The sequence below is a fragment of the Bubalus kerabau genome, chromosome 11, assembly GCF_029407905.1.
Source record: "Bubalus kerabau isolate K-KA32 ecotype Philippines breed swamp buffalo chromosome 11, PCC_UOA_SB_1v2, whole genome shotgun sequence".
In the NCBI taxonomy this organism is placed as follows: Eukaryota; Metazoa; Chordata; class Mammalia; order Artiodactyla; family Bovidae; genus Bubalus; species Bubalus kerabau.
The window spans coordinates 49,064,246-49,079,636 of record NC_073634.1 but is presented as its reverse complement, the minus strand read 5'-3'; the positions used below and the strand labels follow the sequence as shown (position 1 = coordinate 49,079,636).

The following is a 15,391-nucleotide window of genomic DNA, read 5'->3' as shown; positions in this document are numbered from 1 at the left end:
TCTCCCAAATCCTTGTCCCAAAGTTTGTTTCTGGGGGAATCCAAGCTAAGCTAATGCATCATGAACCCAGGATTATGATTCAAGCACATATGGCACATAACAAAAACAGACCATATGCCAAGCCATAAAGTCTCAACATCTTTCCAAAGACTGAAATCATATAAAATGTGTTCCCAGCTCAACTGCAATTAGACAAGGTAACTAGAAAAATCTCTATATGTTTAGAAATTTAAAAACATAATTTTAAACATGTAAGTGATCTGAGATCAGTGAAAAAAGCAAAACAGCTATGCTTTGAGGAAAGTTAAGTGTGTATATTAGAAAATGGAAAAGGCTGAAAATCAGTGAGCTAAACACTTAAAAAGTAGAAAACAAAATCAAATCCAAGAAAAGAAGGATTTAATAATAAAGAAGAGATTTAAATAGAAAGTGGGCACCGACAAAGCCAAGAGTAGATTCTGTTAAAAGATTAATAATAGATAAATTCCTGTCAGGATTGACAAAGAAAAAAAGGAAGAGGGCACAAATAACCAACATCAGAAATGAGAAAGGGGACATCCCTGGTAGTCCAGGGGTTAAGACTTTGCCTTCCAGTGCAGGGGATATGGGTTCAACCCACACTTAGTGGGTTCCAGCTGCATCTTGGCTAACAGAAGCAATATTGTAACAATTATTTTAAAAATGGTCCACATCAAAAAAAAAAAAAATCTTACCCAGAGCCCAGGTGGGAACTAAGATCCCACAGCCAGGCAATGTAGCCAAAAAAAAAAAAAAACAAAAAAAAAACCAGAAATGAAAAAGGGGCCTTTTGTTACAGATTTGATTAGACCTTAAAAAGATAATGAGGATATTAAAAACAAATTAATAACAATTTAAAAATTCAGATCATGTGAAATATTCCTAGAAAATATATTTTACCCAAACAGACACAGGAATAGAAACTGTTAAGTTTCTGTGGCCAAATATAGGCAAAAATTCTTTTCAGGCAAATGCCATCAAGAGGCAGTCTTCCTTCTCCTTGCGCCTTTAACCTGGGTTGGCCTCATGACTTATTTGACTAATAGAATGTGGTAAAGGCGGGAACTTTTTTTTGCTCTCTTGGCCCCCTGAGTAAAAGTAAAGTGTTAGTTGCTTAGTCGTTTCCAACTCTTTCCAACCCAATGGATTACAGCCCACCAGACTCCTCCATCCATGGGATTTTCCAAGAAAGAATACTGGAGTGGGTTGCCATCTCCTTCTCCAGGAACCCTGAGACCCACCTATTAGGAAGCTGGTCCAGCCTGTTAAGAGAGGCCCCTTAGAGATATTCTAAAACAGTCTCCACCTCCATGTTGTTTGTTCTTACCACTTCTTTTAGTCACTTGGAGAGAACCCCACAGCAGCTTACTCAAGTAGAGAGGGCTAGGCTGAAAACATACACAGAAATCTGAGGGCTCAACCCACAGCCCAGGGAAACTGAAGCTGGGAACAGAGCCACCGAGACCCACATCACCCTTTCAGGAACCACAGGAAGGGAGAACAATTCACTCTCCACTGCCTGGATTTTCTTGTCTGGGTCTCATGGTGTCAACCTTGGCTGCATAGGACTTCCACCCTGGCTCCTAAGCCAACTAACAACGCCCCTTTGTTTCAGGAATCAAATCCCCTGGAGAGACTCCCGGCTCATTTTTCCAAGCCAGAGTGCAAGCTTTAGGATCTGGTCAGCACTGCGACATGAGTCCCCTCAAAAGAGGATCAACTTATCTGAATAGTGAAGCTGGGTGCAGGCTCTGGACTCGCTCTCTCCTGCACACCTGCCCATCCACCCTCTGCCCTTTAGGACTTGCCTCTGCAGGAAGATGGACCAACCAACTGTGCCACTGGAGGCTGTGATCCTGAAAACAAAGACGAAGATGCTGCAGTAGCCACAGCTGGCACCTACCCATCCCCTGAGCACACTCATCGTGTGTGCTGAAGGCTGCTCACTTCATTCCCTGCTGCCCTCTGCTCAGGGTTCTTCTGCTGGTGGGAGGGCACCTGGCTACATACAGGGCAATCAACACCTGTGAAAACATCTCTCAATGTCAGATGGGGAGCTGGTGTACATACACCCTGAATTCCTTGCCCCTGGGAAGGGGAAACTGAGGGATGTTCTTTGCTATCTCCCAGAAGTCGCAGGTGGGACAGAGCCTCAGGAATAATTGGCTTGATGATGCACCTTCCTCTCTGTCTACTCCCTACTGGTGTTCCTGGAATCGCGTCCCCCAACTACTACCTGCATTCAAATTCTCTGTTAGACCCTTTGAACAAGTTGTTAATAGCGCAGTCGCATCTTGACTCTTTTGAGACTCCATGGATTGTAGCCTACCAGGCTCCTCTGTCCATGGGATTTTCCAGGCAAGAATACTGGAGTTGGGTTGCCATTTCCTTCTCCAAGGAATCTTCCTGATCCAGGGATTGAACCAGCGTCTCCTACATTGGCAGGATTCTTTACCACTGAGCCACCAAGGAAGCCAGGGTTAGACCCTGGAAGGATGGAAACCATGACAGAAGAGAAGTCCAGGGCGGCAAACCCCAAGCCACATCCTTCAATGCAGATGTTTTCAATACAAAAGCAAGTATTTTCACCTACACTGCCTCATGTCCGTGTCTATCACCCAGCTGGTTCTGAACTCAGGCGGCAAGGAGGTATGTTATTTATTGTCCCCAAAGCCTCAAGGAAACACTCAGTGAAGACTTGGTAAATGCTAGAGCTAAAGGGAGAGAGAGCTCTTCTCCATATCCATGCAGCAGGAACCAGGAAACGGATGTTGGCAGAGCTAAGGACAGAAGAGGGGTCGTCTTAACCCTGGTGAACAGTTGGCATGGCTTGGCCGGTGCCCCAAGACCCCTTTGGTACACTAGGTTAAGGTGGGGAAATGGGACCCCCTCAGGTGCTGAAGGCAGGACTCAAGCCTGGTATACAGTCTTTATACAGTCTTTATTGTGAATCTTGATGTCCAGGGAAGTCAGGCCCACATCCAGGGCCCTCAGCACTCCACCTGGCCATTCTTCAGGGGCGGGGACATCCTGTGGCCAATCACTCCTGTCCAGTTTTCCTACAATCCGAAGGGTCCTCAGGAGGCAGGAAGTGGGTGTGCCTGAGGAAAAAAACATATCAGCATCTACTAGCACCTCTTGTGTGCCTGGCTGGCCCTGGGACCATGCTGGGGAGACTGTGTAGACACAGCAGAGGCTGGCCTGGCAGAGCTCAGACTGGAGGGTAGGGCATCAGGTGATGACCTCAGCTGTCTTCATGTGAACACCTCGGGAGCAGGGAATTGTCAGCATTCTGTTGGGTTTACAGAGGACCTGCTGTGTATATACAGGATTGTGACAGGTTCCAGGAACCCAGCAGGGGACGCAGACACACATCTCTGACTCCAGGGAGGGACAGATAACAAGTGAACAAAAATTCGTTAGCTGATAAATCCCATGAAGAAAACTACGGACTTCCCCGGTGGTCCAGTGGTTAAGAGTCTGCACTTCCAGCTTCCACTGCAGGGAGTACGGGTTAGATCCCGAGTCAGGGAACTAAGATTCCACATGCCTCTCAGACAATAAAAACAGAAAAAGAAAAGGAAAGACAAAATAACTACATCAGGGTGAAGAGGAGAGGTGTGTGGTGTGTGTGTATGGTGGTATAAGTAGTACTTTATGCTGTCAGCTAAGCTAATACGAGATGTCTTTATACTATGTTATACTAAATGAGCCTGTGCGTTTGCTATTTTGGAGACCAGAGGATACAGGAGGCCTGAATCTCAATGCCCCCATCAAAGAGGAAAAGCTATGATGGGGATGTTAAAACAGGGAAAGAGAGGACACTGAGGAGGAGCTGGGTGTGGGGTTAATTACTTTGAGTGCACTGGAGAACCACCTGGCTTTAAAGGAGCAGATGTGACCCAATTTCTGTTTTTAAAAGCTCCTCTGGATATTGCTTATGTGTGGAATCTAAAAAATGGTACAAATGAACTTATTTACAGAACAGAAATAGACTCACAGATGTAGAAAACAAACTTACAGTTACGAAGAGAAAAGGGGAAGTGGGGGATAAATTGAAATAAAACAGATTTTGTGTGTGTGTGTGTGTGTGTGTGTGTGTATATATATATATATACACACACACACATATATACACATAACACGAAAAAATCAGTGATAGTCCATAGACTGGCTCCTCTGTCCATGGAATTCTCCAGCTAAGGCTATTGGAGTGGGTTGCCATTCCCTCCTCCAGGGGATCTTTTCGACCAGGGATTGAACCTCTGTCTGTGTCTCCTGCATTGCTGGCAGATTCTTTACTGTCTGAGCCACTAGGGAAGCCTATATATATATATATATATATATAACACAGATAATCTACTGCATAGCACAAAGAACTCTGTTCAATACTCTATGATGATCTATATGAGAAAAGAATCTAAAAAAGAGTGGATATATATTTATATATAACAGATTTATTTTGCTGCACAGCAGAAACTAACACAACACTGTAAATCAATTATACTTTAATAATAATTTAAAAAACAAATAAATAAGAAGTTTGTTTGGCTTCAAGTGGAGAGTAGACTTGAGGAGCAGGGCAGGGGTGACCACAGGAAGACAAGAGTGAGGCTTGGTTGCTCACTCAGGGAGGGAGGGAGGGAGGGATGGAGGGAGGAACTGGCCCTGAGATGGGAAGATGAGGTCTTTGGTCAGATGCCCAATAACTTGAAAGAAACGTCACCAACATATGATTAACAGTACTCTTGCCTGGAAAATCCCATGGGTGGAGGAGCCTGGTAGGCTGTAGTCCATGGAGTCGCTAACAGTCAGACATGACTGAGGGACTTCACTTTCACTTTTCACTTTCATGCATTGGAGAAGGAAATGGCAACCCACTCCTGTGTTCTTGCCTGGAGAATCCCGGGGATGGGGGAGCCTGGTGGGCTGCCGTCTATGGGGTTGCACAGAGTCGGACACGACTGAAGCAACTTAGCAGCAGTAGCAGCAGCAGCAGTATAAATAGTATGCAGTCCCTACTGAATATTTTTTGGAAAGAATTAAGTCTGTCTCACAGATGACTCAATTGGGATTTGAACTTATCTCTGCCTTATGAAAAAAACCCATTGACTACAGGATCTGGTAGAAGTGCAGCTCCCCAGTCTTTAGCCAAGAACTCCTCTGAAACTGGCAATAGGAAGAAAGCAGTTACAAGGGGAAAAATATAAGCCATAGTGGAAGGAGCTCAGGGATCCTGGGAGCAGGGAGATAGGCCACAAGGCGAGGTTTCCTGAGGGAGGGGACATCTAAGCTGGAAATGGAATGAGTCAGATGGAGTAGGAAAGGGCAGTCCAGGCAGAAATAGTGAGACAGAAGCTTAGCAGCAGGCGAGTTTAATGGGCATTTGAATAACTGCAGGTTCACTGGGGTGGGAACGCAGGGCTTGAAGAGGATATGGGGAGAGGGAAGGTCAGAGGCCACATCCTGCAGGGCCCTGGAGGCTATGCCAGAGTCGGGGAAGAGGGGTAGACTAGACCTGGTCAACATAAGCACCATGAAAAGGTTTCTTTTTTCATTTTATTACTGAAGTATAATTGCTTTACAATGTTGTGTTAGTTTCTGTTATACAACAAAGTGAATCAGCTATATATATACCTATATGCCCTCCTTCTTGAGCCTCCTTCCCACTTCCACATGAAAAGGTTTCTAAATAAAGCAGTACATTATCAGATTTCCTCTGTAATCACCCTGGGACCATCACAGAGAATGGATTGAAAGAGCTAAGACAGAGCATGGAGGCCCAAGAGCTTCTCTTCTGGGTTGGAGAAGAGAAGATGGCACCCCAAGAACTGAAAGAGGGGGGCAAATGAAGGGGGATTGAGAGGGAACTGGTGAAAGATCTGACTTTTACCTTTAGAGCTCACAGTACAGTGGAGGAGACAGTAAATATCTAAACCAGAATTTCTCAACTTTTCTTTTTTTAAAATTACTGCCTCCCCGCCCCAAGGAGTCTTTTTGAACATTCCAAAAAAAAAAAAAAATTGCACCCATCCATGACATTTTAATACCATAGATATATTGTGCATCTGCTTATGTACTTTATACATTAAAACCAGTTTTTAATGTATAAAGTACATAATTATGATTTTTTTTTTTTGCCCCATCCCTGCAGAGCTGAGAGGCAGTGAGGAGGAGAGAGGGAACATGGGTAAGAGAGGAGGCAGATCGGGTCAGCCTGGAAAAGAACACAGAGAACCAGCAGAAAGCTGGGATTCTGTTCTCAATGTGGATCAGAAGCTGCTGAAGAACTTTAGACAAAGATGTAATGTGATCAGTTTTCAGTTCCTAAATGTTATCTCTGGCCGCTGCATGGAGACAAAGTAAGAGGGGGGCTTCCCTGATGGTTCAGTGGTTGAGAAACTGCCTTGCAATGCGAGGAACACCAGTTTGATCCCTGATCCAGGAAGATGCAACAAAGCCTGTGGGCCACAACTACTGAGCCTGTGCTCTAGAGCCTGGGAGCCACAACTACTGAGCCCATGCGCTGCAACTACTGAAGTCCAAACATCTAGAGCCTGTGCTCTGCAACAAGGTGACAAGAGAAGCAACCACCACAGCCAAAACCTCAAAAAAAAAAAAAAAAAAAAAAAATCTTTAGAAAGGTAAGAGGGGATTCAGGGAGACCAGGGAGAAGGCTGAGGCAGGTCTCCTGGTGGTGGAGGTGGCTGGACTAAAGCAGGGGCTATGGAAGGGGTGAGAGAGGACTGTGTTCCAATGTCCTGGGGTCAGGATGCATGGTGAAGCTCTGTGTGGGGCTGAGGGTGACTCCCTGGTCTTTGAGCAACCAGAAGGATGACAGGGTGGGATGAACTGCTGAGCCCCATCTTACCTCCAAGGTGGAGGGTCTATGTGTCGGCTGCACCTGCTCTGCACACTGCAGGAATCGGCGCACATGCTCCGCACAGTTGCCCATGGCGGCCTCATTCTGTCGAAGACATTCCTCAAAGGCCTTGAAAGGCTCCGAACAGGCCTGGCGGATCTGACGGATGATTGGGCTGCGGGACGCAGGGTATTTCAAGCCAGGGAGACTTCCACTCCGCTGCCCACCCCCATTGTCCCATACTTGCCCACACTCACTGGGCGGATGTGCACTGGGCAATGCTCATCTTAAGGTGGTGACAGTCTCGCTGCCATGACTCCGGTTTGGCTGCCACACACTGGCCATACTGCTCCAGCTCCTGGCCGCAGTAGCGAGCAGTGATCTCCAGGGCCGCCTGCCTGTGCGACATGATACACTAGGAACATTCCAGGCAGAAGGCAAGAAAGGGAGCACTCAGGGGCAGGCACTTGGTCCATTTTGTTCACGGCTGTACCCCCAGTGCATATAGCAGTGTTCAGTATATAGTGAGTGTTCAAAAATCATTTGTTGAATAAATGAAAGTGTGTGTGTGTACCATCTCATTTTAGATACTGTAGAAGACAAGCTATTAATTGCTCTTGTTTTTTAAAAGCATCTGCTTATACCAATGCATCCCCCCAATGAAAAGATTAAGACACAACAGAACAACTGAAAAAACTGCCTATACTTTTACTGTTCAAGTATTCATATTTGTACACTGCTTTTAGCTATTACCATTAGGAAAGAAAAACCAAGATCATTTCTAAACCTAAACTAAAATTTAAAATTCTGTTCTTAAAGACTTTCAGAAAAGAAACGACACTACATGTTCTTACTGTCACATCAAAAAGATGGTTCTGCTTGTTTGTGACCTTTCCTATGTTAATAAACAAGAAACAAGAAACACTTTTTTAAAAAGGGAGGTAGTTCTGATCAGAGTCAGGAGTGGGACTGGGGTCTTGGGTAAATCTGAAAGTTTGAAGAATCCTGGAAAAGGGCCAGGGAGTACAGAATTAAGCATGAGCCTTGGGGATTGTGGAGCAGGCTGCAAGCTTCTGGGGAGATAGTGAAGGCCCTGGTAAAAAATGTCTGATTATCTAAGGCAGGTTTTAAGGGTCCTAGAAGAAGGGTCTTGGGAGTCCCAGCATGCAGAGAAGTCTTAGGGCCTTAGTACTAACACCTAGAATTCTCCGAGAGAACCTGGGAGCCCTAAATAAGTTTGAAGGCCCTAAAAGTGAGGTTTAGAGGTCCAAGTGGGTGACCTCTTGGGTCCTGGGGAAGGGTCTCTTGACCAGAAGGTTTTAGAGATGAGGCCTGAAGACACGGGTACTGAAAGTGAGACCTGAAGCCCTGGCGCGTATTTGGGGGTTCTGGGGGAGGTCTCAGGGTCCTAGGAGCATGACCTGGAGGCCCTGGGTGAGGCCGGGGCTCTGGGGCAAATCTGGAAGGTTCTACAATTGAGCTTTTCCCACCCTCAGGAACACGGTCTGGAAATCCAGAGAGAGATCCGAGGTGTGGGCCTTATAGGTGAAGTATGAAGTACTGGACAGATCTGAAAAGTTCAACAGGTACAGTCAGATGATCCAGGGGGAGGAATATGGAGCTCTAAGGACAGGCTTATTAAAAGTCCTAGAGCTCCTGAGACAAGTCCGAAGTGGTAGGGATACAGGGTGAGTGACCAGACCTGGGGTTTCAGGGGCAAAGTTTGGGGTGTTTAAGAGACTGGACCCGAAAAAGGAGTGGAATTTAAACGCTCAGAGCTCTGTGAACACGCAGAGAACTGGGGCCTGTGAAGGACAGAGATGAATCCTGAGGCTCGAATCTTCAGGGAACAGAGAAGTCAATCCTTCTCGGGGTCCTGGCCTAAGTCCAGAACACTGAGGAAGACGACGAGTACGGGGGTAGGTACGGGGTAGGTGATCCAGCTACTCACATCCTGAGGCCGATGCTGGAGGAGGATCAATGAGGAAGAATAGTCCCGCCTTTTCCGATATCAAGTTGTCATGGCGGCGCCCGGCCCAGCCTCCTTGACTCCTACTTTCGGTAGGAAATCCCCTTCCCAGCAGGCCCAAAAAGTCATGGCGGCGCCCTGCGTAGCGACTTCCGCCTCCGGCCGGCTGGGTTACTTGACGCCCATCTATTTCCAGCTTGCCCTGGCTGCGTGAGGAATTCCCTGGATGTACTGGGAAGTATCGCGGTACCTCCGCCATACTGGGAATGCGGTTCAGATTTGCGGGAAGGCGGCACTTCGCCGTCGCCGATCGCTCTCTAAGCCTCCCGATTGGAGCTGGTGGCAAGCGGCTTCCGCTACCGCGACCCCTCAACATGCTACTGTTCGCTGCTTGGTTGAGCTCTGTGGCTGCCTGCTGCTGAGTGCTCGGACGCGGAACCTGACCCCTGAGGCCGCGCTGTACCTTCTATCTGCGCATGCGCTCGTCCGCTGCTCCGGAGGCTGGTCCTGCGCATGGCCGAGTGGGCGGGAAGGGGGAAGTCACTCCAAGAGCTGTACCCCGGAAGTCTCCTTTACTCAAGCTAGGTTACCCAGGCCGTGACCGCTACCCGGGGCATACACTCTGAATCTAAGGACGGACGTTCAGTTTTCATCTCGGGTCCCTGTCGCCATGGGGGAGTTAGTTCAGGTCAGTTCAGTAGCTCAGTCGTGTCCGACTCTTTGCGACCCCATGAATCTCAGCACGCCAGGCCTCCCTGTCCATCACAAACTCCCGGAGTTCACTCAGACTCACGTCCGTCGAGTCGGTGATGCCATCCAGCCATCTCATCCTCTGTTGTCCCCTTTTCCTCCTGCCCCCAATCCCTCCCAGCATCAGTCTTTTCCAGTGAGTCAGTTCTTCTCATGAGGTGGCCAAAGTACTGGAGTTTCAGCCCCAGCATCATTCCTTCCAAAGAACGCCCAGGACTGATCTCCTTTAGAATGGACTGGTTGGATCTCCCTGCAGTCCAAGGGACTCTCAAGAGTTCTCCAACACCACAGTTCAAAAGCATCAATTCTTTGGCGCTCAGCTTTCTTCACAGTCCAACTCTCACATCCATACATGACCACTGGAAAAACTATGGCTTTGACTAGACTGACCTTTGTTGGCAAAGTAATATCTCTGCTTTTTAATATGCTATCTAGGTTGGTCATAATTTTCCTTCCAAGGAGTTAGCGTCTTTTAATTTCATGGCTGCAGTCACCATCTGCAGTGATTTTGGAGCCCCCAAAAATAAAGTCAGCCACTGTTTCCACTGTTTCCCCATCTATTTCCCATGAAGTGATGGGACCAGATGCCATGATCTTCGTTTTCTGAATGTTGAGCTTTAAGCCAACTTTTTCACTCTCCTCTTTCACTTTCATCAAGAGGCTTTTAGTTCCTCTTCACTTTCTGCCATAAGGGTGGTGTCATCTGCATATCTGAGGTTATAGATATTTCTCCCAGCAGTCTTGATTCCAGCTTGTGCTTCTTCCAGCCCAGCGTTTCTCATGATGTACTCTGCATATAAGTTAATAAGCAGGGTGACAATATACAGCCTTGACATACTCCTTTTCCTATTTGGAACCAGTCTGTTGTTCCATGTCCAGTTCTAACTGTTGCTTCCTGACCTGCATATAGGTTTCTGAAGAGGCAGGTCAGGTGGTCTGGTATTCCCATCTCTTTCAGAATTTTCCAGTTTATTGTGATCCGCACAGTCAATGGCTTTGGCATAGAAAAGGCTTTGGCAAAGAAAGTAGGGAAAACCACTAGACCATTCAGGTATGACCTAAATCAAATCCCTTATGATTATACAGTGGAAATGAGAAATAGATTTAAGGGACTAGATCTGATAGATAGAGTGCCTGATGAACTATAGATGGAGGTTCCTGACATTGTACAGGAGACAGGGATCAAGACCATCCCCATGGAAAAGAAATGCCAAAAAGCAAAATGGCTGTCTGAGGAGGCATTACAAATAGCTGTGAAAAGAAGAGAAGCAAAAAGCAAAGGAGAAAAGGAAAGATATAAGCATCTGAATGCAGAGTTCCAAAGAATAGCAAGGAGAGATAAGAAAGCCTTCCTCGGCAATCAATGCAAAGAAAGAGAGGAAAACAACAGAATGGGAAAGACTAGAGATCCCTTCAAGAAAATTACAGATACCAAGGGAACATTTCATGCAAAGATGGGCTTGATAAAGGACAGAAATGGTATGGACCTAACAGAAGCCGAAGATATTAAGAAGAGGTGGCAAGAATACACAGAAGAACTGTACAAAAAAGAGCTTCACGACCAAGATAATCACTATGGTGTAATCACTCACCTAGAGCCAGACATCCTGGAATGTGAAGTCAAGTGAGCCTTAGAAAGCATCACTAGGAACAAAGTTACATATGACCAGTGACTTAATTACTCATACCTGTGTAATGAATCCTCCATTAAAAACCCAAAAGGAAGAGGTTTGGAGAACTTGCAGGTTGATGAACACCTAAAAAGATTTGAGGAGGTGGTCCGGTGGAAAGTTTGGACGCTCCATGCCTTTTCCCCATACTTTGCCCTATTCCCCTCTTCCATCTGGCTGTTTCCAAGTGACATACTCAGTTATATCTTGGTCCAACAGCAAGTAAAATGTTTTCTGAGTTCTGTGAGCCTCTCTAGCAAATTAATTGAACACAAGGAGGGTTCTGTTGAAAACTCTCATCTTCTCTAGCCAGTTGGCCAGAAGTAGGGGCAGGGAGGGCAAAGGAAGGCAGCCTTGGAGGACCAACCCCTTAACCTGTGGAATCCGATGCTATTTCCCTGTAGAAAGGGAGACCCAGCCCCACCTGGTTAATAGAAACTGGTGACTAACAGAGATTCTTGAGCTTATCTTACAGCAGATAGGAAACAGCTTGCTAAAAAAAAGTTTATGTGTTCAGTGCACAGTGAGGCTAAAAAAACTGAAACCCGGAAGTTTGGAGCAGCGAAAGGTTTATTTCAGGGCCAAGCAAAGAGAATGGGTAGCTTGTATTCAAAAACCCCAAACCCTCCAAAGTTTTTTTTTTTTTTTATTGGGGGGGGTGGTGATTATAGACAATATAGGGTGAAGGCTACAGGATGTGTGACTTTCTTCTTTTGTGTGTGTGTTACTTTCTTCTGATTGAACTTTTCTTAGTTTCTGCTTTTGTCCTCCCCTCCTCCTTAGGTGGGGAGGCCACGCCATACAGCTTGTGGGATTTTACTTCCCTGACCAGGCATTGAACCTGGGCACATGCCAGTGAAAGCAGCAAGTCCTAACTGCCAGACCACCAGGGAATTTCCCTGCTTTTGTCCCTTCTTAAATAATTAATTGCTTGAGTCTCTCTTCTGAAACTTGAGAGGGCAGGGAAACTAAGGTGAATTTTTTTTTTTTTTTAAGGCAGGAGGTTGAGGAACCTGGAGGGGACTGCAACTGGGATAGCCCTGTAGGGTTCTGCTCAATTTCCTTAAGATTGGTTGAGACCACCAGCCCTGAAACGGCCTGCACAAGTGTTGGATGAATGACTTTTTGACATCAGGGGGCTGGAAACTCCACCCTCAGATCCTGCTAATGCCTCCACCTTTGAGCAGGCATCTCGTGAAGAAGCATGTAACTTGGATATCCTGTGCAGAACACCAGTTACCTCATCTTTTTCTCACCTCTGGCTGGCCAACCATCCCAGTGCCTAAGGCCACCCTGCTTCTTTATCCCATAAATATCCCAAGCCCCTTGCCTTTGGAGAGGCGGATCTGAGACTTGTTCTGCCATCTCCTCACTTGGCTGCTCTGTGAATAAACTCCTTCTTTGTTGTAGACCCCTGGCTTGGTAACAGTAGGGTCAGAATTCAGTTGAATTGTAGGCCACCTGGCTGGTATCTGAAAAATTGGGTTGGTGGTGGAGACCTCCACCCACTGGAATTGCTGCAGAACTTTAGAGGACCTCCGGGAGAGGGTACACTGAACAAAGATCTGAGACGGGGAGAGAGGGAGCCCCGGGAACAAGTGTCCCAGGAGAGAAAACGGCAAATGCAAAGGCCCTCACCTGAGGCTGGAACATGCAGGATCCATTCAAGGAGCAGGAGGATAGGGCAGTTTAGCTGGAGTACAGGGTGAATGATGAGGGAGGTCAAGGCACTACCAAAAGGTGGATGCATGTGGACTTGGGGGCAGTTACCAGGACTCTGGCTTTTACACTGAGTGCGATGGTGTGTGGGGCTCCGGGTTCTGTGTTTTCAGTAAGCTTCCCAAGGCAAATCTACCTGTAATAGTGTTTAAGGATTCAATGAGAAGCCAGAGAGGCAGAAAGGAAACCCCTTCTTTAGGCCAGTTTATCTAGAAGGGAGGTCGTAGTATTGCTGCCCTCTGCTGAGGAATGTCCTAGAAGCAGAAACATTCAAAAAACAGACACAAAAACTACTCGCCCTTGAGGTGGCACTAGTGGTAAAGTACCCTCTTGCCAATGCAGGGAACATGAGAGATTCGGGTTTGATCCCTGGGTAGGAAAGATCCCCTGGAGAAGGAAATAGCAAACCACTCCAATATTCTTACCTGGAGAATCTCATGGACAGAGGAGCCTGGCAGGTTACAGCCCTTAGGGTCGCAGAGAGTCAGACATCACTGAAGGGACTGAGTACACTCACTTGAATTAATTTGGGTTAAAAAGTACCTACTTACAAATGCAAACCCCTCTGGGCAGCATTAATGATTACTTTCTTCTTGATAGTTTAGCTGAGAATAGCACTAAAAATTGGGAGAGATTGAGAAGGAAGGAGGAATCAGCTGTTTAATTTTATGTGAGATTTGCACATTTCAGCGGGAAGGGAGGAGGGTGTGGTGCAAAGAAAGGCAAAGGGGAGCAGGTCGCCTGAAAGGGGATTGGCCAGGTGACTGGCCAGGGAGAGAGTGGCCTCCATTGGGCCCCTTCACCCCCTCTTCTCTGATCCCAGTGTTAAACATACTGTCCCAAGGGAGACATCTAAACTTCACTCTTAGAACCCATACTATCCAACAGTGTGTTCTGCCTGGCAATGAGCTCAGTCCTTAGATTCCTGAGGCTGTTGAATGGTCAACCACAAACTGAGGAGACAGATACATATCCTCTCACAGTTCAAGCCGAAGTTCTGAATCAGGGTGCTGGCAGGTTGATTCCTTCGGGAGACTGGGAAAATCTTCAGGCTTGTTTCCAGCTTCTGGTGGTTGCCGACAGTTCTTGGCTTTTCTCTACTAGTAGATACTCATTCAGCCTTCACTAACATCAACCTCCTCTGTCTCTGTGTCCTCTCCTCTTGTAAAGATACCAAGCCCCAAGCTCTAGGGGCCACGTTCGCTCACAACCTTTGCCACAGGCTGCACTCTAAGTCACTTCAGTCATGTCCGACTCTGTGCGACCCCAGAGACGCCAGCCCACCAGGCTCCCCCATCCCTGGGATTCTCCAGGCAAGAACACTGGAGTGGGTTGCCATTTCCTTCTCCAATGCATGAAAGTGAAAAGTGAAAGTGCAGGCGCTTAGTCGTGTCCGACTCTTCGCGACCCCACGGACTGCAGCCTACCAGGCTCCTCCATCCATGGGATTTTCCAGGCAAGAACACTGGAGTGGGGTACCATTGCCTTCTCCAGCACTCTGTATAATTGTAATTAACACTTGAAATTCAAAGGCTCTCCAGGACTGACTGGTGTGAGTGGAAGGGCAGTCTGTAGTCTGCTGGCTGGTTTCTTAGGCACACCTGCCTCCACCATATTTTAAATGCCAGTGCAATGGTTTCCCCTCTAATCCTACACTGCTTCTCCCACACCACATGGCTGGGCTGGGGGTGCCAGACAGGTCCCAGAAGTGTGCTCATCCCATTGCTGCTGTTGTCATTGTAACATTTTCCCAGTGGGAGCAACCCTTACCATCAAGAGAATCACTCCAGTCACTGAAACGTGTTTTTAGAATACATCACGCAGTACCAGTTACAACCACTAGGTGTGTTGGCAGGTCCGTGTTTCAAGGGCACAGTTGGGTGGACAGAGTTGGCAGGATTGTTACAGCAACACTATAACCTGAAGATGTGCCAAGAATGGCAAGGGATAGGGACTTCCCTGGTGGTCCAGTTGCTAAAACTTGGTTCCCAATGCAGGGGGCATGGATCCCATCCCAGGTCGGGGAACTAAGATCCACATGCTGCACAGTTTGATAAAAAGAGTGATGCAGGACCCCTAACAAATCTGGGTGAGGGTGAGAAGTCTAAGGCTGGATATCCTCCACTTGCCCAGACAGGTGGGGCTGTGGCGCTGCCCTGTGATACAGCACTTTGTATAACAAGACAGATGGAATCAAAAGTGGCTTCTCATTAAGAACTTAGGTGAAAGTATTTTGACTGCCCGACGGATTGAAGGCTGAACCTATCCCGTGGTTTTGTCTCCAAGTGGGCTAGATCCAGAGGTCTGGCTTCTAGCAGCACCCAGGGATGGGTATCACAAGGAACCAAAATCTGCCATTCAATTGGGTATTTACTTCTTTGAGATACTCAAATTCTTTTATTA

General features: G+C 47.0%; 1 protein-coding gene across 3 annotated transcripts; it reads right to left on the bottom strand.

Moving 5' to 3' along the window:
- Nucleotides 1-2,663: 2,663 nt before the first annotated feature.
- On the bottom strand, nucleotides 2,664-9,369 carry CHCHD5 (coiled-coil-helix-coiled-coil-helix domain containing 5). 3 transcript variants are annotated; one of them, XM_055540274.1, is made up of 4 exons: nucleotides 8,832-9,082; nucleotides 7,138-7,295; nucleotides 6,890-7,055; nucleotides 2,941-3,119 (listed from the first exon to the last, which is right to left on the bottom strand). In XM_055540274.1, exons 2-4 carry the CDS (start codon nucleotides 7,287-7,289, stop codon nucleotides 3,096-3,098), a joined length of 342 nt encoding a protein of 113 aa, XP_055396249.1. In that variant the 5' UTR covers nucleotides 7,290-7,295; nucleotides 8,832-9,082; the 3' UTR covers nucleotides 2,941-3,095. The 3 variants fall into 3 exon arrangements, with proteins under 3 accessions (XP_055396248.1, XP_055396249.1, XP_055396250.1); XM_055540275.1 differs by having other exon boundaries at nucleotides 7,138-7,278; XM_055540273.1 differs by lacking the exons at nucleotides 6,890-7,055; nucleotides 7,138-7,295 and having other exon boundaries at nucleotides 2,664-3,119; nucleotides 8,832-9,369.
- Nucleotides 9,370-15,391: the final 6,022 nt, after the last annotated feature.

Excerpts from the sequence above, each read along its gene's own strand:
- CHCHD5 (XM_055540273.1), bottom strand. The coding sequence starts at position 9,225 with ATGTTGAGGGGTCGCGGTAGCGGAAGCCGCTTGCCACCAGCTCCAATC. Across the intron at positions 3,120-8,831 it reads TCCAGCATCGGCCTCAGGAT|GCACACCCACTTCCTGCCTC; the intron begins GTGAGTAGCTGG and ends TTTTTTCCTCAG.